General features: G+C 44.8%; 2 protein-coding genes across 6 annotated transcripts in view; one reads left to right on the forward strand and one right to left on the reverse strand.

The window, feature by feature from the left end:
- CC2D1A (coiled-coil and C2 domain containing 1A) overlaps positions 1-8,469 on the reverse strand; it is a 61,339-nt gene extending 52,870 nt beyond the window's left edge. For 3 of the 5 annotated variants that reach the window (XR_014787995.1, XM_084835810.1, XM_084835813.1), the window contains exons 1-3: positions 8,381-8,469; positions 7,191-7,311; positions 853-985 (exon numbers count right to left, since the gene is read on the reverse strand). Coding sequence is in view for 4 of the 5 variants with exons in the window: in XM_084835810.1 (XP_084691936.1) it covers positions 853-985; positions 7,191-7,259 (202 nt within the window). In the remaining variant the exon portion in view is untranslated. Of the gene's footprint in view, positions 1-852; positions 986-7,190; positions 7,312-7,963; positions 8,015-8,180; positions 8,298-8,380 lie in introns of those variants that run through there. The other 2 variants (XM_084835811.1, XM_084835812.1) reach the window with 2 other exon arrangements.
- Positions 8,470-10,717: 2,248 nt separating this feature from the next.
- Positions 10,718-24,846, forward strand: part of BRME1 (break repair meiotic recombinase recruitment factor 1) — a 30,656-nt gene continuing 16,527 nt past the window's right edge. The window contains exons 1-3 of the mRNA XM_084835820.1: positions 10,718-10,768; positions 15,537-15,621; positions 16,564-16,664. Of these exons, the coding sequence (XP_084691946.1) occupies positions 15,591-15,621; positions 16,564-16,664 (132 nt within the window). The 5' untranslated portion in view covers positions 10,718-10,768; positions 15,537-15,590. The remainder of the gene's footprint in view (positions 10,769-15,536; positions 15,622-16,563; positions 16,665-24,846) is intronic.

Genomic DNA, 24,846 nt, shown 5'->3' on the forward strand with positions numbered 1-24,846 from the left:
GAAGATTCTATTTGTTTGAAGCTTGTAAGATTCAAGTAGATTCTTTCATCAAATACTTGGGTGTAGCTGCAAATGTCTATTGTCTTAGACTCAAAATTATTCAGGGGGCTACTGGCAGGGCCAAAAATAGAAATATTCCTGTGTGTGTGTACTTGCACTTGAGGCCCCAGGATGCATTCATGTGGTTCATGCCAGAGGGAAGGGGGCAAAGGAGATGGGGGCCAAGTCAAAGGGCCAGTTTGCACAATCACTGCAGGTTAAACAAGCCATGGGTTACTTGAAAATTGTTTCCCCCTTCAACAAGCCATGCTGCCTGGGTTCAGATGACATGACAAGCCATGCCTGGGCATGTGATTAGGCAAATAGGCCCCGGCACATGCCATGGCTTAAACAATTCACCATGGCTTGTTTAACCCATGGTGCTCGCGTCAACCAAGTCAAAAGGCGAACTTGTGGGTGGGACAACTGCCTGACCCTTGAGGCAGCATGTGATTCTGTCTTTCCTGCACTTGCCCAGAAGGACGGAAGCATGGTGCTGTCGCCCCAAACACTCCTCCAGCCAGGAATGGAAATGCTGGTGGGGAATTAACAGAATATGGATGCAGCTTGGAGAGCTGCCTTTAAGAGTCAGGTGGAGGGAAGATAATGTAGAGAGAGAGAGAGATACTCCGGAGATGTCAAAGTCCAAGAAAGCAGAAAGGAATGGCGGAAGAGAAGGCCCTAGGGTAGCAGCTGGTGGGGGCAAAGGTCCTAGGCAGGGAAGTCACACACCCCTTCACATACACACAGCATACCTCTCCAATCACTGTCTCAAGCAATAATCACCAACACAAGGGCCTCGAGACCACTTACTTTTTCCATTTGGTTTCTGTTTTGCATTTGGCTGGCCCCCAACAATGGCCAGGAGCTCAGCCTCCAGTTCATGATCATCTTCCCCATCGTTGGCCATCATGCTTTCTGGAGAAAAATCCACCAGTAAGCCCATCTACAAGGAACAAGATATGACTCAGTCATAAGAACCGCTGGAGCCTTAGCTGTTAATGATATTAGCCCTTTCTTCACAGGTATGTTTCTGTAACATTGATCTTATTGTAAATTAGTAGCTGTTATTCGGAGACCTACTGCCTAGATTTCTTCACAGATACGTTTCTGTGATGCTGATCTTACCGTAAATTAGAAGCTGTTAGGAGACCTACTGCCTAGATGTAAAGAAGGAAAAAGTACCAGCCTCAACCTCTGCCCTGTCTGGGGAAGCCAGTTTTCATTCGGAAATCATATCACAAGTGTAACATTTGTAATTATGGCTGCAAGGGTGGTCCTGCTGCTTTGGGGTGGGTTCTCCCACTTGCGACTCCTTCTGCACTCCATTTAACATCTGAGGTCTTTGCTCTATGTGCCTCCACCAAATAAGGCATGGCAGATGTCTACTAGGAGCAGATTTGTCTCAGCGGTGGTGCCAATTCTGTGGAATGCCCTCCCCAGGGAGGCCTGCCGAACAGCATCCCTGGATACCTTCAGATGCCAAGCCAAAACTTGGTATTTTTAAGATGGCCTTTGAGCCCAGTTAATTCAGCTCATGTAAACATTGACCTCCAAGTTGTCGATTTGCTGAATGAGGTATTATCCTTTTTGAAAGGTGTTCTTATTCAGTTTGTCATTTCACTATGATATTGCTGGATTTGTTTGTATTTTGATGTTTTGCTTTAATTTTTTGCTATGAGCAGCTTTGATCAAATAAATAAAATGTGTGAGATCCTGTTTCGTTGTTTTCTTATCTCCCAATGAAGCAACAAAAATGACCCTAGCAGGATACGGCCTAGTGCAGTGGTTTTTGTACTCTACACCGTGAAGTAACCCTTACGACACTGATCCGCCTGCCAAGGAACCCCTGAGTACCAGCCACAGAATGCGAACACCTTGCAAAGGTTTCTGGGGCACATTCCCAGCTCACATTTATCCTGTGTCTCCCATTTGCTTCAACATGCCTATGCCAGGACATTCTCAACACGTTTCCATTAACTGCAAGTTACAGGGAAGACCAATAATGGCAGACAAGCTGTCCTTTAGGAAAGCTTGTCAGCCATTACTAGTTTCCCCATTGAGGTGCCCCTTGATAAGCTTCCAAACAGCACCATTTGGGAAAAAACACTGCCTTATTGAATGGGAACAATTTGGTGATGATGAACTGTGAAGCAAAACCATTTATATGACGGACCTTAACTGTCCAAAAATCTAACAGAACATTGCAAAAGAAATGCCTCAACAGCTAAATATTACACTACTCAAGGAAGGAGCAATATACTACCATCTGCTAAACAACTGGAATAGTGTGGTTATGTCAAGCTCCCCCCCACCCAATGCCCTCCAGATGTGTGGGATGGCAATTCCAACACATCTGGAGGGCACCAGGCTGGGGAAGGCTGCTTTATGTCTTCAGCACAGGCAAATGCAAGCTACATGCTGCAAGCTTCTTGCAATGGCATTTGCAATGCAGCTGAGACTCCACTGAACCTGTCATTAAATGTAGCTATGCGCTGCACAGAAGGGAGGGAGAACTCCAGGGGTGTCATCTGCTTTCATAACACTGCAGGCATTGTCCCAGCTCTGATGGCAACCGATGGGACTTGGGCTGAAATCCTTCTCTGATTAAAGTTCTAGGGTTTTATTCTCCTGTAACAGGAGTAGCATTCCTTCATAGCCTACAGAAGTCACCACACAGGGCTGAAATCCTTCTCTGATTAAAGTTCTAGGGTTTTATTCTCCTGTAACAGGAGTAGCATTCCTTCATAGCCTACAGAAGTCACCACACAGACCTGTTTGAATAATGCATACGTTGGGACTAGAGATGCCAGAGAAACTTGCCCAGCTTGGCTTTGGGTACAATATCTGGAAGCTCATAAAGCTTGCCTCAAAGAAGAGGTGAGCATTATGGGCTGCAAAGTTCAGCTCTAATTAAAATCCAAGTTGATGAAGAGTTCTTGCCTTACCCAGCCACCCTGATCTCCAAAATCTCCTCCCCTCTGTCCCCACAACTCCCATTGCTTCCAAATCACACTTAAGGGGCTGCACTGCTGAAGCAGCAGCAGCGACAATCCAGCCATGATAAGAGATGAAAACGGAGACTGGATCTCTTTGGCCCTTCCTTCTCTAGACCAGGAAGGAAAGAATCACCGTCCCTTGGAAAAACGGCAGTTCCCAAGGGCCACTGAGGCTTTCAGCCCCTGGTGAGCTACCAGCTCACCAGAGAGAAAAGGAAGGCAGAGATCGAATCTCCTTCTTCTGTTATCATGGGCTGGAGCAATACTACCACTGCTCCCATTACATCTGCCAGTAAGTATGATTTAAAGGGTGGTGGGGAAGGGATTTGCGGATGGCTGGGTAGAAGGGAGGGACTGGTCAATTTCTAAGCCAGCACTGGGGGAAACAGTCCGGTTTATCTGCAACCCAATCTGGGCTGAGGGGGACTTGCCCAGAGGACCAGCGCAGCAGCCGCAGCGCTTGCAGCCATGAAGACGTCATGCCCTGGGGATGCCTGCACAATCCAGACGAGAGAAACAAGCAGTCAGACCCTTCCAGCAATGTTCATTTAAGACAGATGTGGTAGCAGATATTTCCATTTCAAACGGCTCTACCGCATATCAAGCGCTTCAGTCAGAAGTGGCACCTGGCGAATTATTAAGGCTACACAGACAACACTGCACCATCCTGGGTCTTATATGCATTTTATGACACTTCCATAGAAATCCAGTTCTGTCCTTGAGGGTGTCTCAATTAGGTCCATTTCTGTGCACTAAACAGGGGGCTGTGATCAGTATAAAATGTTATTGGCCATACACACACTGCATACACCCAAGTCCAAAGGCTCGAGCTCCTTACAATCTGAGCATGTTTGCATTTTGCTTCAAGATGTATTCAAGAGGCCTCCAGCAGTGTTCATCTCTACAACCTCCTTCACCTCCCCCCACCACACTTTTATCCACCAGTCGTGGAAAGACAGCATGTATTTTAAAAATGAAACAGTCTCTTGTTATCCAAGTCTCTCAGTGCAGAAGCTTCTTTGCAGAGTCTTCCTAGGGCTGCAATCCTATAATCCTGGGAGCAGGCTCACCGAACTCTATGAGACTCACTTTGAAGTAGACATATATAGGATTGCACTGCTGGTATTCAAATTGTTGAGCCATAATAGCACCCTGAGACTGTTGGTAATGTCTTTCCACAAGGGTTCTAAGCTGGTTATTAATGCTGCCATTTTTTATCTAAGGCAGGAGTGCAGAATCTCATGGCCCAGGGGTCAAATCCAGCCTGCCTGGAGTCTCAGTTTGATCCCCAAATAGCCAAATCCTTTCCTCAGGTGACCAAGTCCTTTTCACCCCCTTTCCCCCAATAAGCAATCATTTGGGGATTTCCTGGGTTTTGTACAGCTTTTTCCCCATTCTAAAAGGTTGACATTTTGTTTTATTTTATTATTGTTTATATCTTGCCTTTATTCTTCTTGCACCTAGGAACCCTAGGTGGCTTACATTGTCTTCCTCCCCTCCATGTTATCCTCACAACAACCCTGTGAGGTAGGTTAGGCTGAGAGTCAGTGACTGACCCAAACTCACTCAGTGAGCTTTATGACCGAGTGGGGACTAGAACCTGGGTCTCTCAAGTCCCAGTCCAATACTCTAACCACTACACCAAACTGGTTCTCCTTAAGACTTACTGGGTTTGCACGACACAATAACCCACCATGGGTAGCCAGCCATGGTGGGTAGTCATGCTGTCCAAACCCAGTGCGTTTTCTGCAGGGTGGCTTAGTTTTCGCAAACAAGCCACCCTGAGAACCCATGGCTTGTGGCAGGGTTGTTCCGATCCATGGTGAGTTGTTGTGTTGTCCAAATCTGGGAGAGCGATTTTAGCATGGGTTGCTGGGATTGGCTACAGAGCCACTTGGCAAGAGAATCAACCCCCCCCCCCCCATGCCACTCTTTACAATCTCGCCAGTGCTCTTGCTCTTTGGAACCTCCAGCCTCCTCCGCCAGTGACTGCCCCTCCACCAATGCCCAGATGGCACTTTGGAGGGACCATCACTTGTTCACCACCTTTAAAAAAAAAAATTGGTACTTCGAGAGTACGCAAATTTGTCGTCGTCCCCCCCCCCCACATTCTTTCACAAGTGCGCAGTTTTGCTTGTCTGGTATGTGTAGTCATACCTGGTCAATTTCCATGCACGTTTCAGCTGTCAAAGGGAGCGCCAAACTGGAGTAGGTAACATACAAGGAAGCTGAGACGATGAGGCTGCAAATGGGCTAATTTGCATACAGTTGCAAAAGACAGGAGAAGAAATAACAGCAAGAGAAAGGAGGGACCCAGTCGCGTAATTCAGAAGCACCAAGCATGGGGGGAAAAGCAAATGGAGTAAGTGCACCAAAAGGGGAGGGCAACATCTCCCCCTTGGCAATGTAAGCCTCTCACTTCTGAATGTCAACTGACACTTCGCAGTGTACTCCACCATTTCAGCACTTCCCTGAGTCTCCAGCTAGTCCAGAAAGGGGAGTTATTAACTCCCTCCCCCTTTTCGTGACTCCTGCACTAATAGCCACTGTGCATCAATTTTTTTGTGGTTTTCTAGCATTTAAGTTGTCCTAATATTATACCTCAATCTGTTAACAGAACTTTTATTCCATTAACATCTCCACTTGCTGTACAGGAGCCCAATGCCCTAGGCAAATGCTTGTTCCCTTCCATCAGGACCTCTTGACTCAGCCATAATAATCCACCAGGAAACAGCACTGAAAGACTTTCAACAGCAGGAGTACAAGGACAGTTGCCCTTCATTACGCGTCCTGCTCCAAATGCTGGAATATCAAAGGGTAGACTGGACTCCTGGCAGTGTTTTGCACTAGTTCACTGAGCTGGGAGGAGGAGCAAGAAGAGAGCCCTCTTGAAGTCACGGGACACACCTTGCTTAAAATCTTCGAAGCCATCTCCTGAACAAGGAAATGTTTTGCACAATTATTCTCCTGGCAACTAATCTCACCTTTGCCACACCTGCTACCAGTTAACAAAGCAGTGAGGAAGGGTTATCAGGCACTCTCCTCCCCACTCTGCCCTCTAACCATAACCCATGCCAATTTTGTACCCATGCAGCACCAAGTATGCTGTCACCACTACATAGATGCTGAGCCGTAGAAACACTCCTTGATAGTCTCAGGAGAAGTAACTAAGGGTACAATCTTATGTGTGTTTAGACAGAAAGAAAATCCTACAATACCCAGCATGCTCCAGCAAGCCATGATGGCTGGGGGATGCTGGGAGTTGTAGGACTTTTTTTTCTGTCTTAACATGCAAAGGATTGTGCTCCAAGCTGAACTTCCATAACACACTTCATATGTTTATAACTCTAACTTGGAACATTGCTAAGTGTTGCAAAACATGTTCCATTAACACCACACAGTGCTGTTTTAGATCAGAGGTGGCTAACCTGTGGAATGGGTACTACAAGTGGCAATATTCCTGAACAAGGGCAGAATGGCTTGTACTGGCCGTGACATGGAGTCAGACCTACACTCCTGCTTGGATCTTTAGCACTGCATTGCTGCCTGTTTCTGGACTCAGTAGGCATAAAGCACATGAACTGCATATGTACATCAGCCCACTGAAGTCGCGCTCCCACATCATTTGAACTTTATTTATGACATTCTTGCCAAAAAATGTTGGCTGCTCACTACTGTTTCAGCCTAATCTTAACAGCTATAGAGCTGTCATTTAACAGTAAAATAGAATCACATACTATATTTATGTGTTAGGGATGAGAAACTAGAGATTTTGGCTGACATTTTCTTCACTTCATTCACAATATATGCCAGTCCCTCCCTGCATGAGGAATAGCAGAGTTGCTTGGGACTTTGTCCCTATGGACAATCAGAAGCAACATTTATACTACAACTAGAGTCATGGCGACATAGCAAGAGGAGGCATTTACCTGGCAGAACTTAGAATTATATTGCTTCCTTTTCTATTACTACAGTTTCCTGTGGCACGAGGTCTGACCTGTGGGTATAAGCCATGCGCACAGTATTTCACAGTACTCAAGACAGGACAGTAGCAACCTGGAACAGATACCAACATGTCCTTGAACAAAGCACCTGAAAGGAACAGTGTCTCACAGACAGACAGGAAGACAGAAAAGCTGTATAGCGACTCACCTGTCTAGGTGCAGCAGGGCTTTTGCCTCCCCGTAGTAGCGGCGGTGGCGGCTTCCTGTTCCTGTTCATTTTTCTTTACTCTGCTCTCAGTCAGTGCAAGATAGCATCAGGCCAGATGGAGCTGGGTATTTAATGGGATCAGTCAGACCTTGTCCCTGTTTCTGTCATTCCAGTTATCTGCATTATCTCCCCTTTCTGCTCCCCAGGCCCTACTTCTTCTCCAAAGGAGCTCCACACCCCGAGAGACAGTTCAATACCACACAAAATGAAAACATACCACCAAGTCAAGAGCCACCCACTTCCTTACCACCAGACACCAGGTGTCTCTTTCTTTCTTCTGGTGCCATGAAACCCAATCCTATGGATGTTTACTTGTAAGCAAGTCCTACTGAGTTAAATGGAGTAGGAAAGCTATTTACACATATTAAGTTATATGTCCCATTGAATGAAATGGCACCTTCAAGTCCTGGGAGTAAATCCCAGTGGGACATATCTCTAAATAAATACACATAAAAACAGGATATTAATGTAGTACTGTATACCTCACAAATGCCTGCACTACCATCTTCTCTATCAATTCACAAATCATTCTAACCCTACCCAGTCACAGCTCACTTCCCTCTCTCAGCCTCCCCTCAAATAAATAGCTAGAACGTACATAGCGACTGAGTTCTCAAAGCACTTAATGTGCATTACTTGTTATCCTTACAACAGACGTGTAGGATAGGCCAGAATTCCCATTCCCATTCCACAGGTGGGAGACTGAGGCTCACCTAGGGCCATCAAGTGAAATGCTGATCAGGGCAACCAGAGCAAACCACATGGAATGCAGTGGGGTTTCTACCGTGTTCCACAGGATTTATTCTCAGGGTAGCAGGCAATGGATTGCAGGCTGAGATACGAACCAGGCCATCCCTGGTTCAACATCTCTCCTGTGAGAACCTCAGCCCCGGCCCCATCTGTAATATGCGAATAATCATGCCGATCTACCTTACAAGGTTGTTGCAAGGATACCAAGATAAGTGCATGCGAAGTATCTTTAAAATTAGGTTTCAGCCTCGTATGGTACACCAGCTCCTTGAGCTTCTCTTCTCTACGCACTTGTACGGCTGACTCTTCACCCCAGCCCAACATCGCCCGTGAGAAGAGGGGGGAAACCCCCCACCCGCGCTCCCACCACAAACACTCACTTCCTGCTTTCCCTCCGGCAGCAGTCAACACCACGCCTTGCTTTACGGCTCCCTCCCCCTCGATACTCTCGCAAAGATGAAAATGAGCAGCAGCGTTCGCGCCAGACCCTTCTTGCTTTACGGCCATCTTTGCCAGCAGTATGCATCAACAAGCCGTACTGTGGGATTTCTTTTCTCCGCAGACGCGATTTACTAATCCTTGAAGCCCTGGCTGGCTTTCTTTCGTTGTTGTTGTTGTTCAGTCGTGTCCGACTCTTCGTGACCCCATGGACCATAGCACGCCAGGCCTTCCTGTCCTGCGCTCTCTCCCGGAGCGTGCTCAAGTTCATATTCATTGCATCGGTGATGCTATCTAGCCATCTCATCCTCTGCCGTCCCCTTCTCCTTTTGCCTTCAGTCTTTCCCAGCATCAGGGTCTTTTCCAGGGAGTTTTCTCTTCGCATTAGGTGGCCAAAATATTGGAGCTTCAGCTTCAGTATCTGTCCTTCCAATGAGCAGTCAGGGTTGATTTCCTTTAGGATGGACTGATTTGACCTCCTTGCAGTCCAGGGGACTCGTAAGAGTCTTCTCCAGCACCACAGCTCAAAAGCATCAATTCTTCGGCGCTCAGCCTTCCTTATAGTCCAGCTCTCACAGCCATACATTACTACTGGGTTTCTTTCGTTAGCATAGTAAAAATGGCAACTTCTCATAAGAGATCATAGAGAAAACTGGGACTATATCGGTGCAGTGGTTTCACCTTCGCATAAACCTCTGCACCTTCGAAGAGGGGAAACAAAGGCAGAGGTTTATGCGTTTTCAAGTTCAGGTCTCCTGTGGGGAAAATGTGTTTTATTTAATTTTTAAAATAAAATATTGTTTTGCTAATGCTTCCTGCGCTAGGAAGGGAGAAAAACTGTCCAGTGTTGTTGTCCCCGTATTGGAGATGAAAGCGGAGGCTAAGAAAGATTATGTATTCATTTTTAGCTAAGCTGCCGCTATGTATGTGCTCTTATTATTGTTAGCCGCCTTGAGCGCCATTTTTGGCGGAAAGGGGGATTATAAACTAAGGCCGCAATCCTCTGCATGTTTAGACAGGGAAAAAAAAGACAGGAAAAAAAAGGCCTACAAGTCCCAGCATTCCCCAGCCAGCAAGGCTGGCTGGGGAATGCTGGGACTTGTAGGCCTTTCTCTGTTTAGACATGCATGGGATTGCGCCCTAAATTTGGGCCCTAAGGGATTGCGCCCTACGTACATGATGCTTTACAGAGAACGGATAAGACAAGGGTTTGCAATCTACACCAGCCTTTCCGCAACTGTGTGCCCCCCAGAGCTGTTGGATCGCAACTCCCATCGTTCTCAACCAGCATAATCCCCTGGGAATGATGGGAGTTGCAGTCCAACACCTTTAGAGGGCACTGGGTTGGGGAAGGCTGGTCTAAAGAACAGGGAAACAATACAGAGGAAGGGGGAAATGTTGGCATGCGAAAGCAGGGGAAGAATGTGATTCCTTCCATCGGAACTAGTCACTAGGCTAGGGGCACGGTCCAAAGGCTTCTAGGAAAAGGGAGATGGCCGTCGGGAGGATACATGTGATATCGATGCTGCGAATTGGGCAGGGAGTCTAAACATCCCCACTCACACGTTGCAGAACAGGTAGAGAAGCTGCGAAGGAGAGTTTTTCATTGCCCCCATATAGCGAGGACCAGGGCTGCCTGAGCAGAGGGCTTTAAGACAACCTGGCTGCTCCTACCGCTTGCGTGCATGCAGACGCGTGATAAGACGCTGAACTGCAGACTGAAAGGTCGGCAGGTCAGCAGTTCGAGACCCGAGTGCCGCGTGACGGAGTGCGCTCCCGTCTTCAGTCCCAGCTTCTGCCAACCTAGCAGTTCGAAAGCAAGAATTTGCAAGTAGATAAATAGGCACCGCCTCGGCGGGAAAGGTAACAGCGTTCCGTGCACCTCGGTGTTCAGTCATGCCGGCCACATGACCACGGAAGCGTCTTCGGACAGCGCTGGCTCTTCGGCTTAGAAACGGGGATGAGCACCGTACCCTAGAGTCGGACACGACTGGTTGGGGACACCTTTACCTTTTTTTACCGCCCAACAGCCGAAGCTCTCCGGGCGGTTCACAAAACTTACCACTCTGAACAAGAGAGACCCCAAATAATAACGGAAACCAGGAGGGGTGCGCTACTCTAGCCTTTTTCTATGTCTACGTTCCTGTTGCACTAGGCTGGGATGGGCGGGAAAAGTTAATTTTGGACGGAGGGGGCGAAGCCGTGGGTGGGGCTAAGCGGGGCGTGGCCTCAGAGAGCTGCGTGGGTGGAGCAAAGACAAGCGCTTTAGGTGGGGGGGGGGTGGCTAGGTAGCGCTCCGCTGGCCGAAGTCTGCTCGAGCCGCTCCTGAGGTGAACGGGCGCGGTTAGAATTGGCGGGAAAGGCTTTGGGGGACCGCTTGTGGGCCTGCGAGAGTGCCGTTGTGATTCTAAAGGGCAGGTGCCGTTTCTCTTAACACGTGATAGAGCCGCTGCAGGCGTTACACAGAACGGGGTGGCAGGATTCGGAATTCTTTCACCTCAGATTGGCAGAGGGGAAGGCAGTTGCCATTCTGGAGCGCGTCCCCTCGACTTCTTACAAAACAAAACCTCTCTCCGCAAACGCATAAGGGGAGAACGGTTTAGCATAGCCCTTTTCCTGGTGTGCTAGTTCGGGGGCCGAACAACACGTTAGATTAATGGATTTGAAAAATTCTGGGCATAAAAACACTTTAAAAGTTATTTCTAATACAAAGTGCTTATAAAAACTGTAGTGGCATGTGCCTTAGAAGAGGGGTAGCCGCGTTAGTCCGTTGCAGCAAAACAGATTAAAGACTAACGAAAGCGTATGTCAGAATAAATGTGTTACATTTTTAAAGTGCCACAAGATTCTCCCTCATTCTTAGAAGGGGTATCCGTTTTTGTGTGATAGAGAAGGAATGCCTCTTCTAAGGTAAGGCCTTGGAGGATGTACAGGTGTCCTTTTAAAAGCAAAGAAAAGGTGATACCTGCATGTTTTCCTCAATAGGGGTAAAACGCTCTGTGTGTGTGTGTGTAGATTATTTCAATTAGGAAAATGGAGACTGGATAAAACGAGGATCCATGAAATCAAAAAGGGATCCTCATGATTCATATGATTTTTAAAGGGGAGACCCCGAGCACATCTGCCTCCATGGACTGAACAGAAAAATCATGGATCTGCCACTCATGGGCGCAGCCATGGCACCAAAATGGATCCTTGGCAGGGATCCTCTTGATTTCATACTATTTTTACAAAGCAAATCCCCCAAACCATCGTATCACAGAGCACAACTGCCTCCACGGACTGAACCAGAAAAATCACCGATCTGCCACTCGTGGGCACAGCCATGGCACAAAAACAGGTCCTTGGCAGGGATCCTCTGGATTTCATATTATTTTTACAAAGCAAATCCCCCAAACCACCATCATATCACAGAGCACACCTGCCTCCACAAACTGAACCAGAAAAATCACAGATCTGCTTCTCGTGGGCACAGCCACGGCACAAAAACAGATCCTCATGATTTTTACAAGAAAGATACCACAAAACACCATTATATCACAGACCACATTTGCCTCCGTGGACTGAACTAGAAAAATTGTGGATCTGCTGCTCATGGGCACAGCCACGGTGCAAAAACGGATCCTTGGCAGGAATCCTCATAATTTTAACAAGAAAGAGATCCCCAAACTCATATCACAGAGCACATCTGCCTCCTGAATCACGAAAATTGGGTCTGCCACTTGTTGGAGCAAAAGCATGGATGAGAGACAGGGATCCTCATGATTTTTAGATGAAAGATACCCCAAAATAACATATCAAAGAGCACATCTGCTTCTACAGACTGGACTGTGTAAATTATGGATCCACCATTCATCACAGACACAGTGCAAAAACATGGACCTGGGGCAGGGATACTTGTGATTTCATGTGATTTTTACAGAGTAAATCCACCAAACCACAAGCAAATCACAGAGAACATCTGCCTCCATGGACTGACCCAAAAGGATCACGTATCTGCCATTCATGAGCTCAGCCATGGTGCAAAAAAAATGGATCTGAGGCAGGGATCCTCATGATTTTTAGAAAAAAAAATACCCGCAAACACCATCATATCACACCATCACATCTGCCTCCACGACAATCACAGGTCTGCCACTCTTGGGTGCTGCCACAGCACAAAAATATAGATCCGAGCCAGGGATTCTCATCATTTTTACAGGGAAAGGCTCCCCAAATACCTCCATATCACAGAACACATCCACGCCCAGGGAATGAGTGACAAATAACATAAATTTGGGGCTTCATAGCACCATCATGTTATAAAACCATAGATAATACACAATTCAATATGGATCCTCTGAATTTTTACATTGGGTCCCCACCCCACCCCCCATCAAAGCACAGAACTCATCTTTGTCCAAGTATGCACACTAAGAATCCCAGATCTCCTGGTTCACCTCGAATGGTGTGAACCATTTATGCAAAACATAGGTCCTGATGTATCATCTGGATTTTATATGTAGTGCGTCCAAAATCACAGCTGAATCACAAAGCCAACCCATGTCAGTGGCATGGATCCTACATTTCTCAGATCCAGGATGACAAGGGGGAAAAAAAGGATTCAAGATGCAGTTCCTTATGGGTCCTCTGGATTTTTATATAGTGTCCCCACAAATGCATAATTACATCATAGATCACATCCATGGCCACAGAGCAAAGTATTAAAATTATTGATCCTGTACTTCACGGAGCAAGCGTAATGTAAAAACATCAATCCATAATAATCACATTCCCATGCTTCACAGAACCACTATGACATAAAAGCGTGCATTTGGGGCATGGATCCTATGGATTTTTTTAACAGAAGGTGCCACCAAAATAACCAGCAAATCACAGATCATTTCTGTGTCCATGGACTTCATTATGAAAATCATGGATTTGTGGTGCTGTCATGCCGCAAAACATGGATCTGAGGCATGGATACTCATGATTCCCCTGGATTTTTATGGGGATGCCTGCGAAAATACCATCAAATCACAGATCATGTCTGTGTCCAGGGACTGAACCATAGGAAGAACTGATCCAGAACTTCATACAACTATGATGAAAGGTTTGGGTCCAAGTTCCAGATCTTCATGGATGTTCCAGATTTTTATGTAGGAATCTTGAATTGGGCATGGAATGCCCAGTTCCAGCCAGTCCCCTAGCTGCCATATTTATTACTAATTAAAGTTTCTGAATTGTATTCAAGAGCAGCCCTACGTGCAATACGTTGCAGTAATCTAACAGGATTACCAGGGCATGGATCACTGAAGCAAGGATGTCACTATACAGGCAGAGTTGTAGCTGCTGTATCAGCCCAAGGTGGTAGAAGGTGCTTGAGCCTCAGAAGACACTTGTACCTCTAGTGACAAAGTTGGGTCTAGAAACACCCCCAAGCTATGGACTTGATCCCAGTATTTGGGGACTGCAACTCCTTCCCAGACAGTTAGTGCACCACGCACGTGGAGATTCAATTACCCACCAGCAGTACCTCTGCCTTGTCCGGATTGAGCTTCAGTTTATTGGCCCTCATTATGTCCATTACCCTGGCCAGGCACTAATTAAGCACATCCACTTCCCCACCGGGATCAGATGACAAAAAGAGCTGGAGCTATGTGCCATCAGCATACCAATGACACTGCACTCTAAGGGTACAATCCTATTCATGTTTAGACTGGGGAATGCTGGGAGTTGTAGGCCTGTTCTCTGTCTAAACATGCATAGGATTGTGCCCTTAGTCTCCTAATGACCTCCCTCAGCATTTTCAATGTGGACGTTAAGTAGCATGTGGGACAAGATGGAACCCTCTTGGGCCCCAAAGCATGGTAAGGAGTTTAGCACACACACCCTAGCACCACCTTCTGTAAATGGCCATCCAAGTATGAATTGCGAAGCTGTACCACCCACACGCAACTCAGACAGCCTGTCCTGAAGGATACCATGGCTGATTGTATCGCAAGCCCCTGTGAGATCCAGGAGAATCAACTGGGCTGCACCCTCCTTGTCTCTTTCTCAGCAAAGCTCAGGGTGACCACTGCATTATCTGTGCTGAAACCAGGCCTAAACCCTGACTGAAGGTGGATCTAGAAAATCAACTTCATCCACAAGTGATGGGATTTGATCTGCTGCCACCCTCTCAAGCACCTTGCCCAGGGAAGGGATGTTAGCTACTGGCCTATAATTATTCAGATCTGCTGGATCCAAGGATGTTTATTTCAGAAGTGGTCTCACCACCCTGACTAGGAGGGAAAAACTGATATCCTCTCAAAATGATCCAGTCATCCCCTCCCTTCTGGATGTCATAAGCAACGCAGGGCAAGGGTGCTTAGGCTAATTTAAACAAGCACCTTGTCCACATCCTCGGGGGCAGATGTGCTCTGTGATACAATGGTGGTTTGGGGGATTTGCTCTGTGAAAATCATATGAATCATATTCAGTCCATAACCAATTCTCTCCCCACTCCAGCCCCCCTTCCAGTGGTGGTGGGGGGGCTTAACTACTATATCAGCAGCACCTTCAGTCTGCCTCATCTGTCTGTTAGATAAGGTTATTATCTGCACTATAACATCTTAATATATGATAAATCAGTTAGCCCAGAAACCTTTTGGCCACAAGGTGAAAGCTATGGACACCTATATAGGAGTAACCACAACTGAACAATGATACTTCCCTCATAGGAAACATGCATAGGCTTGGGCTGTTCTTACCAGAGAGTGTGTTCTACTGAGCTCAGTGAATTTACTTTTGAGGAAACATGTTTAAGGCCAAATAGCAAGCCCCATCCTGTTTATTTAGCAGAAAAAAACCCACAACTACTATTTGGTCTTTTTCTTCTTTTTCCCTTATTGCCAACATTCAAGCTAAGAAGATTTGCCTGAGTGTTATTTCATCCAAATTAATTTCAGCTTTAATTAGAGAAAAGTGGAGGAGAAGCTTGCCTGCAACTGAAGCACTGGATTGCTTATACATGCAAATGTTTATGGATTTAAAAAGTCTCAGAAAAGCATTATTATTAAGCCTTCATAATACCATGACATATATTGTATAACATCTATCAATGTTTTATTTAAACAGGAAACATTCACCCCAACTGATAATTTTCTTTTCAAATTTACCAAGTCATTTAAGATGAGTAAGAGGAGGAAGGCACCCATTTTAGGTAATATAATTACAATGTGATTTTTTTTGCCTTTATATAAGAGATGTTATTCAAATTTTCCCAAGACCTTTACAGATCTAATACAAACTTTAATACCTGATTAGACTGTGCAAGTAGAACTCTTCATTTACTGATTTATAGATGGGAAAAACAGGATACAAAAGTGTTGAACCCCTGGCAAAACATTTAAAAAGGCACCCAGTTGTGGCTGCAGTTGCTTTGAAATGCCAAGGTCTTCTGGTTCTGGTATTTTGGTTTTGCTTTTCTAAACGTATAGGTATTTCCAAATGTTTCTTAAGAGGACACAGAAGAGTAGTTCTTGTTGTCAGCCCATTTCTGTCTTCTTCAGGACAGAAATCTTATGAATTACAACCCTATTCATGCTTACTCAGAAGTAATTCCTGCTGTGTTCAAGTGGGACTTGCTTGATTTGCAGCACAATCCTATGAATGTCTACTCATAAGTAATTCCTTTTGAATTTGATAGGGCTTACACCTAGATAAGTGCATATAGGATTGCAGCGGAAAACATGCAGCGGAAAACATGGTGGAGTTAACTTCTGAGTAAAGATGCATAGGATGTTACTGTCTTTTTTTAAAACATCTCAAGTTTCTATAGATAAAACTTATGGCCCTGCTAGACCTATGTATGGGTGTGTATATCCAACAGCTGTCCACCATGTATCTGATTAAGTAAGAGTTATGAGAGGTTATGCTTCAATACATTCGATACAGCTTAATCCAGTTAAAATTAAATATATTCTTGCCCTGTTGATTTCAATAGGAGATTTAACCATGTGCATATCAGTCCAGTTGAAATTAAATTTAAAGGTGCTTACTTTCAGCTGATTAGTTTCTTTTACATCAGTAGTATTTGCTGTATTTATTTTGCATAAAACTGTGCCAATATAATTGATTGTGAATCCCCCCCTCTGACATTTAGAAAACAAGGAGCTCAGCATTTCCAAAGCAAAAAAGACCCTTAGAAGGAAGACCCACCTGACTGAAGAGAATAATCTGGAAACACCAGTACAGACTTTTCAGGCTAGTAATTCTTCCTCAAAAGCAACTGTAGTGGGAGCAATTCAAGAATGTAATGGAAAGAGCCTTTAAAAACCCGAAATATTAAGTTTGGCAGTAGATCTGGATACAAGCACTGATCAAGGTTTCTGGGGAATTTTTAATTAGGGTAATTTGCACAGGAACATTTTATGCTGCACAAATTAAATACATTCTATTGACTTTAACAGAGATGGGGGAAAGGGTACTGTGCTGAAAAACAGCTTGAGTGGGGAGGAAGCCCACACCCCACCAAGGACCCTTGGTGAGAACCCAGAGAAAGTGGGGAAGAAGAGTGAGAACCCAGAGAAGGGGGGCAAGAAGAGTGAGAATCAAGAGGAAGGGAGGGACAAAAGTCAGAATCCAAGAAGGAGGGGTGCTCCCAATATTTTACTCCCCCATGGCAATATGTGATGGTGCCCAGGGCAGTTTTCATAATGTTATATATGCCCACAGGCCCAAAAATATTGCCTACCTCTGTTCTAGGGAAAAAATCAGAAAATTTTCTGATGCAAACTGAAAATTTCTCTAGACATAGAGAATGATCTACTTTAGTATGTTTTTTTTATTTGTATTTAGTAAACTACAACATTAAAAAAGTACACTATGTTAATTTTTTGTCCCAACACATCACAAGTATTTGACCTGAAATATTTTTTTGGGGTGGGGAATTAAAGCACATTTGTTGTTGTTCAGTCGTTAAGTCGTGTCCGACTCTTCGTGACCCCATGGACCATAGCACGCCAGGCCTTCCTGTCCTCCACTCTCTCCTGGAGTGTGCTCAAGTTCATATTCATTGAATTGGTGATGCTATCTAGCCATCTCATCCTCTGCCGTCCCCTTCTCCTTTTGCCTTCAATCTTTCCCAGCATCAGGGTCTTTTCCAGGGAGTTTTCTCTTCGCCAAAATATTTGAGCTTCAGCTTCAGTATCTGTCCTTCCAATGAGCAGTCAGGGTTGATTTCCTTTAGGATTGACTGATTTGACCTCCTTGCAGTCCAGGGGACTCGTAAGAGTCTTCTCCAGCACCACAGTTCAAAAGCATCAATTCTTCGGCGCTCAGCCTTCCTTATAGTCCAGCTCTCACAGCCATACGTTGCTACTGGGAAAAACATAGCTTTGATTATACGAATTTTTGTCGGCAAGGTGATGTCACTGCTTCTTACTATGCTGTCTAGGTTTGCCATAGCTTTCCTCCCAAGGAGCAATCAGTTGCATCCGTGATGCTATCTAGCCATCTCATCCTCTGCCGTCCCCTTCTCCTTTTGCCTTCAATCTTTCCCAGCATCAGGGTCTTTTCCAGGGAGTTTTCTCTTTGCATTAGGTGGCCAAAATATTTGAGCTTCAGCTTCAGTATCTGTCCTTCCAATGAGCAGTCAGGGTTGATTTCCTTTAGGATTGACTGATGTGACCTCCTTGCAGTCCAGGGGACTCGTAAGAGTCTTCTCCAGCACCACAGTTTGAAGGCATCCATTCTTCGGCGCTCGGCCTTCCTTATAGTCCGGCTCTCGCAGCCATACGTTGCTACTGGGAAAACCATAGCTTTGATTATACGAACCTTTGTCGGCAAGGTGATGTCTCTGCTTCTTACTATGCTGTCTAGGTTTGCCATAGCTTTCCTCCCAAGGAGCAAGCGTCTTTTAATTTCATGGCTACAGTCACCGTCTGCAGTGATCTTGGAGCCCAAGAAAATAAAATCTGTCACTGCTTCCATTTCTTCCCCTTCTATATGCCAAGAAGTGATGGGGCCAGATGCCATGGTCTTAATCGTTTTAATGTTGGGTTTCAAACCAGCTTTTGCACTCTCCACTTTCACCCTCTACAAGAGGCTCTTTAGATCATCTTCGCTTTCTGCCATTAGGGTGGTATCATCTGCGTATCTGAGGTTGTTGATAATTCTCCCGGCAATCTTAATTCCGACCTGTGATTCATCCAGCCCGGCATTTCTCATGATGTACTCTGCATATAAATTAAATAAGCAGGGCGACAATATACAGCCTTGTTGTACTCCTTTCCCAATTTTGAACCAATCGGTTGTTCCATGTCCGGTTCTTACTGTTGCTTCTTGTCCCTCGTACAGGTTTCTCAGGAGACAGGTAAGGTGGTCTGGTACTCCCATCTCCTTAAGAATTTGCCGCAGTTTGTTGTGATCCACACAATCAAAGGCTTTAGCGTAGTCAATGAAGCAGAAATAGACGTTTTTCTGGAATTTTCTTGCTTTCTCCATGATCCAGCGAATGTTGGTGATTTGATCTCTAGTTCCTCTGCCTCTTCAAAACATAGCTTGTACTTTTGGTAGTTCTCGGTTCACATGCTGCTGAAGCCTAGCTTGTAGGATTTTGAGCATCACCTTGCTGGCATGTGAAATGAGCGCAATTGTACGGTAGTTTGAACACTCTTTGGCGTTGCCCTTCTTTGGAATTGGAATGTAAACTGACCTTTTCCAGTCTTGTGGCCACTGTTGAGTGTTCCAAATTTGTTGGCATATTGAATGCAGCACTTTAACAGCATCATCTTTTAGGATTTTAAATAGCTCAACTGGAATACTGTCATCTCCGCTAGCTTTGTTGTTAATAATGCTTCCTAAGGCCCACTTGACTTCACTCTCTAGGATGTCCAGCTCAAGTTCAGTGACCGCACTATCATGACTATCAGGGACATTAAGATCTTTGCGGTATAGTTCTTCTGTGTATTCTTTCCACCTCTTCTTAATCTCATCTGCTTCTGCCTTCTTTGTCCTTTATCATGCCCGTCTTTGCACAAAACTTTCCCTTGATATCTCCAGTTTTCTTGAAAAGATCTCTAGTCTTTCCCATTCTGTTGTTTTCCTCAATTTCTTTGCATTGTTCATTTAAGAAGGCCTTCTTGTCTCTCCTTGCTATTCTCTGGAAATCTGCATTCACTTGGGTATATCTTCCCCTTTCTCCCTTGCTTTTTGCTTCCCGTCTTTTCTCAGCTACTTGTAAAGCCTCATCAGACAGCCACTTTGCTTTCTTGCATTTCTTTTTCTTTGGGATGGATTGAGTTGCTGCCTCCTGAACAATGTTACGGACCTCCGTCCACAGTTCCTCAGGCACTCTGCCTATCAGGTCTAATCCCTGAAATCTATTCCTCACCTCCACTGTATATTCATAGGGGACATGACTTAGGTCATACCTGAATGGTTTAGTGGTTTTCCCTACGTTCTTCAATTGAAGCCGAAATTTTGCAAGAAGAAGCTCATGATCTGAGCCACAGTCAGCTCCAAGTCTTGTTTTTACTGACTGTATAGAGCTTCTCCATCTTTGGCTACAAAGTACATAATCAATCTGATTTCGATATTGACCATCTGGAGATGTCCATGTGTAGAGTCGCCTCTTGTGCTGTTGGAAAAGAGTGTTTGCTATGATCAGCGTGTTCTCTTGGCAAAACTCTATAAGCCTTTGTCCTGCTTCATTTTGTACACCAAGGCCATGCTTGCCTGTTATCCCGGTGATTTCTTGACTTCCTACTTTAGCATTCCAATCCCCTATGATGAAGAGGACATCTTTTTTTGGTGTTAGTTCTAGAAGGTGTTGTAGGTGTTCATAGCTGATCAACCTCAGCTTCTTTGGCCTCAGTGGTTGGGGCATAGACTTGAATTACTGTGATGTTGAATGGTTTGCCTTGGATTCGTACTGAGATCATTCTATCGTTTTTGAGATTGTACCCCAGTACTGCTTTTCCCACCCTTTTGTTGACTATGAGTGCTACTCCATTTCTTCTAAGGGATTCTTGCCCACAATAGTAGATATGATGGCCACCTGAATTAAATTCGCCCATGCTTGTCCATTTTAGTTCGCTGATTCCCAAGATGTCAATGTTCAATCTTGCCATCTCATGTTTGACCACCTCCAGCTTACCTTGATTCATTGATCTGACATTCCAGGTTCCTAAACAATATTGTTCTTTACAACATTGGACTTTCTTTTCACCACCAGACACATCCACAGCTGAGTGTCCTTTTGGCTTTGGCCCAGCCGCTTCACTCTTTCTGGTGCTACGTGTAAATTCCCTCTGCTCTTCCCCAGTAGTATATTGGACACCTTCCAACCTGAGGGGCTCATCTTCCAGCGTCATCTCTTTTATCCTTGTGATATGTTCCATGGGGTTTTCTTGGCACGAATACTGGAGTGGGTTGCCATTTCCTTCTCCAGTGGACCACATTTTGTCAGAACTCTCCACCATGACCTGTCTGTCTTGGGTGGCCCTGCATGGCATAGCTTATGGCTTCACTGAGTTACGCAAGCCCCTTCGCCACAACAAGGCAGTGATCCATGAAGGGGTAAAGCACATTTAATATGATTTAAATGTTATATTATGTAGAAATTTTTACTGGAATGCTTATGAAAATTTAAAGACAATAGCATGTCGTTCCCTTTCATGGTTTAAATGTAATGGGGAAAGATATTACTGAAAACTGTTAACACCGTGATGGTTATTGTGGGTTAAATAATTATTTAATTTGTAGTAGGGTTATGCAAGGGTTGTTTAACCCTCAACTAACTCACAGTGGCCAGGATGGCATAAGCCCCAGTCACCCCAATCAGGGGTTGCATATTCAAAATGGTGGCCAGACACCGCCACACACAGCAGATCATGGGTTAAATTACCCATGGTGGCCTGCCAGGTCATGTTAACCAGCCCACTCATTCACCATTCCCAAATCTGCTGCCTTTCAGATCTGTTGGAGTACAACTCCCAGCATCACCTAGTCAGCATGGCTAACTGGGGATGCTGGGAGTTGTAGTTCAACACATTTGGAGAGCACCAGGTGGTGAAGGCTGCACTATTTCAGTGACCCAAAGAGCTATGCATGATATGCTGACAACTACTCATCTATTTTAACAGAGTTCAGTTCTCTTACACTAAGGTTGTTGGGTCACCTTCAGTCTCGCTGGCACTATGTATTAGTTCCATTTCACACCAAGATATATGTGTATTTCAATTACATATATTTATTTGCTCACATACTTGTCAGGGATAATGAATCACCAGTAAAACGTTACAGCTTTGAAACTGCCAGGCTTGTCTAATACTGTATTTCCATTTGGCGTCCATTTGTTTTTACTAATGAACCTATGAAATTTAAAACTTTCTGTGAAAAAATGAAGTACTGGAAAGTTAGATGATGTCAGTTGATGACAGAGGAAGACAATTCATATCCCAGTTCTATTAAAGTAAATGAATCTGATGTAAAGTAAATGGGTAAGGATTTTTCTAGAGCAGCCTTCTCCAATCTGTGGCCTTCCAGATGTTTTAGACTTCAACTCCCATCAACCCCAGTCAGCATGGCTAATGGTCAGGAATCCTGGGAGTTGTAGCCCAAAGCTTCTGGAGAGCACCAGGTTGGGGAAGGCTGTTGTAGAGACAATGTTTTTATTAGGTGTGTTGATTCAGTGACCTGCAACCCAAAAGAGGACTGTGATGTTCATTATTTATCTAAATTACAGACCGGACACCAGCACAATTAATGCATCTGGCACAGTTCAAAACTGTGATTGTAGTGCTAGTTCACAGATCTATTGATTCTCTTTTCTCACTTCCGGTTTAGTGCCATAACAAACCAGGGGAGAAGCCCCAAGTAAACTGGTTTACAATCAGGGATAGTAAAACTGACACAATGCTCATATATCCATACTTTTTTCTTTTTCTTCCTCCTTCCTGTTGTAATTTTTCAAGCTTCCAATGCATAGATTTCTTTTAAGTGATAAAAACTCATGAGTACAATTCTGAAGTAACAGTCAAGGCTGAGTAGGGAACACTAGTGAGGGAAACCTTCTGTAAACAGGTTCAGAAGCTTTCCATATACAATCCTAATTTGCAGCTCATTGTTTCTCATACAATCTCAACTTCAAAATGCCCTCTGGTCACAAGACTCATTTACTTCACTGTTGATTGGCCTTAAAGTGCTTGAGAATGATTGATGGCCAGCTATATAGCAGTGATCAACAACTAAAAACAAACAATTCTAAATACAAGGGACAGATGGGAGGCATCCCTGGAAGCAATACACATACATTCTTGAATGATCTCTAGCAAGTAATTATAACCAAGAAGTCAGTTATCTCAAAAGGTCACTCTCGGACCTCTCATTGTTATAAAAGGAGCCTGCCAGAGCACCTGTAAAAGACTGTTGTGGAAACTATTACACTAATGAATATAAATACTAATAGGATGAATCTTGGCTTTTTACAGCAGATAATCTTCCTACCGGTGAATGGGAAAGTGCAGGTGGGGATAGGGGACACTGGTTACACATTTGTAAATGATGTGACTAAAAATTTGCACTGCTTACTTTCAGAGAATGTGCTAGGAATTTCCTACTTTTCCATTCTTCCTGATGTAGAATTCCATTTATTTCAAATACTTGAATGTTTTGATATTTGTCCAACAAAGTATATCATGTTTTCTATTTAGATATTTATTAATGATACCAGTTTTATCCCAAAGTAGCCATTTTATCAGGACTAACAGAAATGTGACGAGATAGTGAGCAAGCCTTCAGGTTTCCCAGAACTCTTCAGATATTTGGTTTGTTGTATTTTTAAAGTGTATGTGGTGGGCAGGAGGGAAGAAGATGATGAAAAGGTGCCAGAGTGTGCATGTAGACACCCAAAAGCAAACTCCTTCATCATGAGGTGGAAGGTCATCTTCCTCTGGTCCTAGGATCCGAGTTCTGGAATCTAAATTTAATATTCCCCAAAATTCTTTCATCTGTGTTGGGGATGGGGAACCTATGGCCCTCCAGATGTTTTGAACTCCAGTTCCCATCAGCCCCAGCCAGCATAGCCAATGGTCAGGGATGCTGGGAATTGTAGTCCAGCAACATCTAGAGGGCCACCAGTTCCCCACTCCCAACCTATAGAGTGTCCTGGGTTTTTCCAGCAAGCTGAAATTCCCTCGAATTATTTAAATTACTAAGAGAACAATCCTGTGGTCCCTAGGCGAGTGTCCCAGGGACAATAGGATGGCTCGGAAAACTCCTCCACTGTCGGAGACAGCGCTCCAACTTCAGAAAGGGGAGTTGGTGATCTGACTCCCCTCCCCTGCCCTGTTGCAGCTGGTGTGGAAAGAACCACGTCGCTGCCCTCCAAGTTTGGAAAAGCGACCTCAGAGGAGGAGGAAAGGGGGCATTCCAGTGGGCAGGGAGGTGAGACCAGAGAGGCCAGGATTCAGTTCATCCTGAGCCTCCTCCAGCCTCCTTCCCACCACCTCCAAAGCAACCTCTCTAGATGACGTAAAAAGCCCGTCTAGCAAAAATCACCCAAGACGGAGGATGGGGAGGCGAAGATCACCTGCTGCCCTGCCAGCATCAATCTGGCAGGGCATAGGAAACTCGGAAACCTCCGAGTTTGGGGGCTTCCAAGCAGCGAGAGCACAATCAATAAGACTGCACCCTAATTTGTTGTTCCTAAACTTGAGTGTATCTATATTTGTGCTCTCTTAACAGCTCTCCAAAAGAAGGTAAAAAGGCTTCATTTGAGAGGAACAAGCTAACCTATACTAAGGTTTTTCTGCCTCCATCTCAAATAATTGTTCCAAACTTTGATGTGAAAAGTTAACATTAACAGTATATCTCACTCTACTGTAGCAGTTTATATTGTGCTTTTCCTTACTAATCATTTGATCAGATGAAGTTAAGTCCTTCCAAAGTGTAGCTGAACAGATTTCCATTTTGTGTCTTGATTTTTTGCTGCTGCTTGAACAAATTCAAATCCTTGTGATTAAGTAATATCAAATTTATTTTATGTGCAGCAAGACTTACCTGGTGGATGTTTTGGCCATAGACTGATACCCCATAGCCATCTTAAGCCTTGTATCATGAACTTTGTTAAGGCTACAATCCTAAACATACTTACTAGTAAGAAAACCGCATTGAAAACAGAAGGATTTAACTTTTTAATAAACATGCATAGATTTCTTTTAAGTGTGCAAGGAGGCACCAGGATTGCACTGGCTTGCTGCCACTAACATACACACCAGCCATCCATTCAGCCATGTGAAGTGACCATACACAGGTACCGATACATGTGCATACAGCTCCTCTGTGTGTACACATGTTTAGCCCCGTCATACAGCCACAGAATGACATTGACTCACACATTGGTCAACAGAGTGTGTGGGGTGGGGAGGGGAAGGACCAGCAT

This window comes from Heloderma suspectum, chromosome 2 (assembly GCF_057233095.1).
Source record: "Heloderma suspectum isolate Gila_16-S chromosome 2, 16-S_ref, whole genome shotgun sequence".
NCBI lineage: Eukaryota > Metazoa > Chordata > Lepidosauria > Squamata > Helodermatidae > Heloderma > Heloderma suspectum.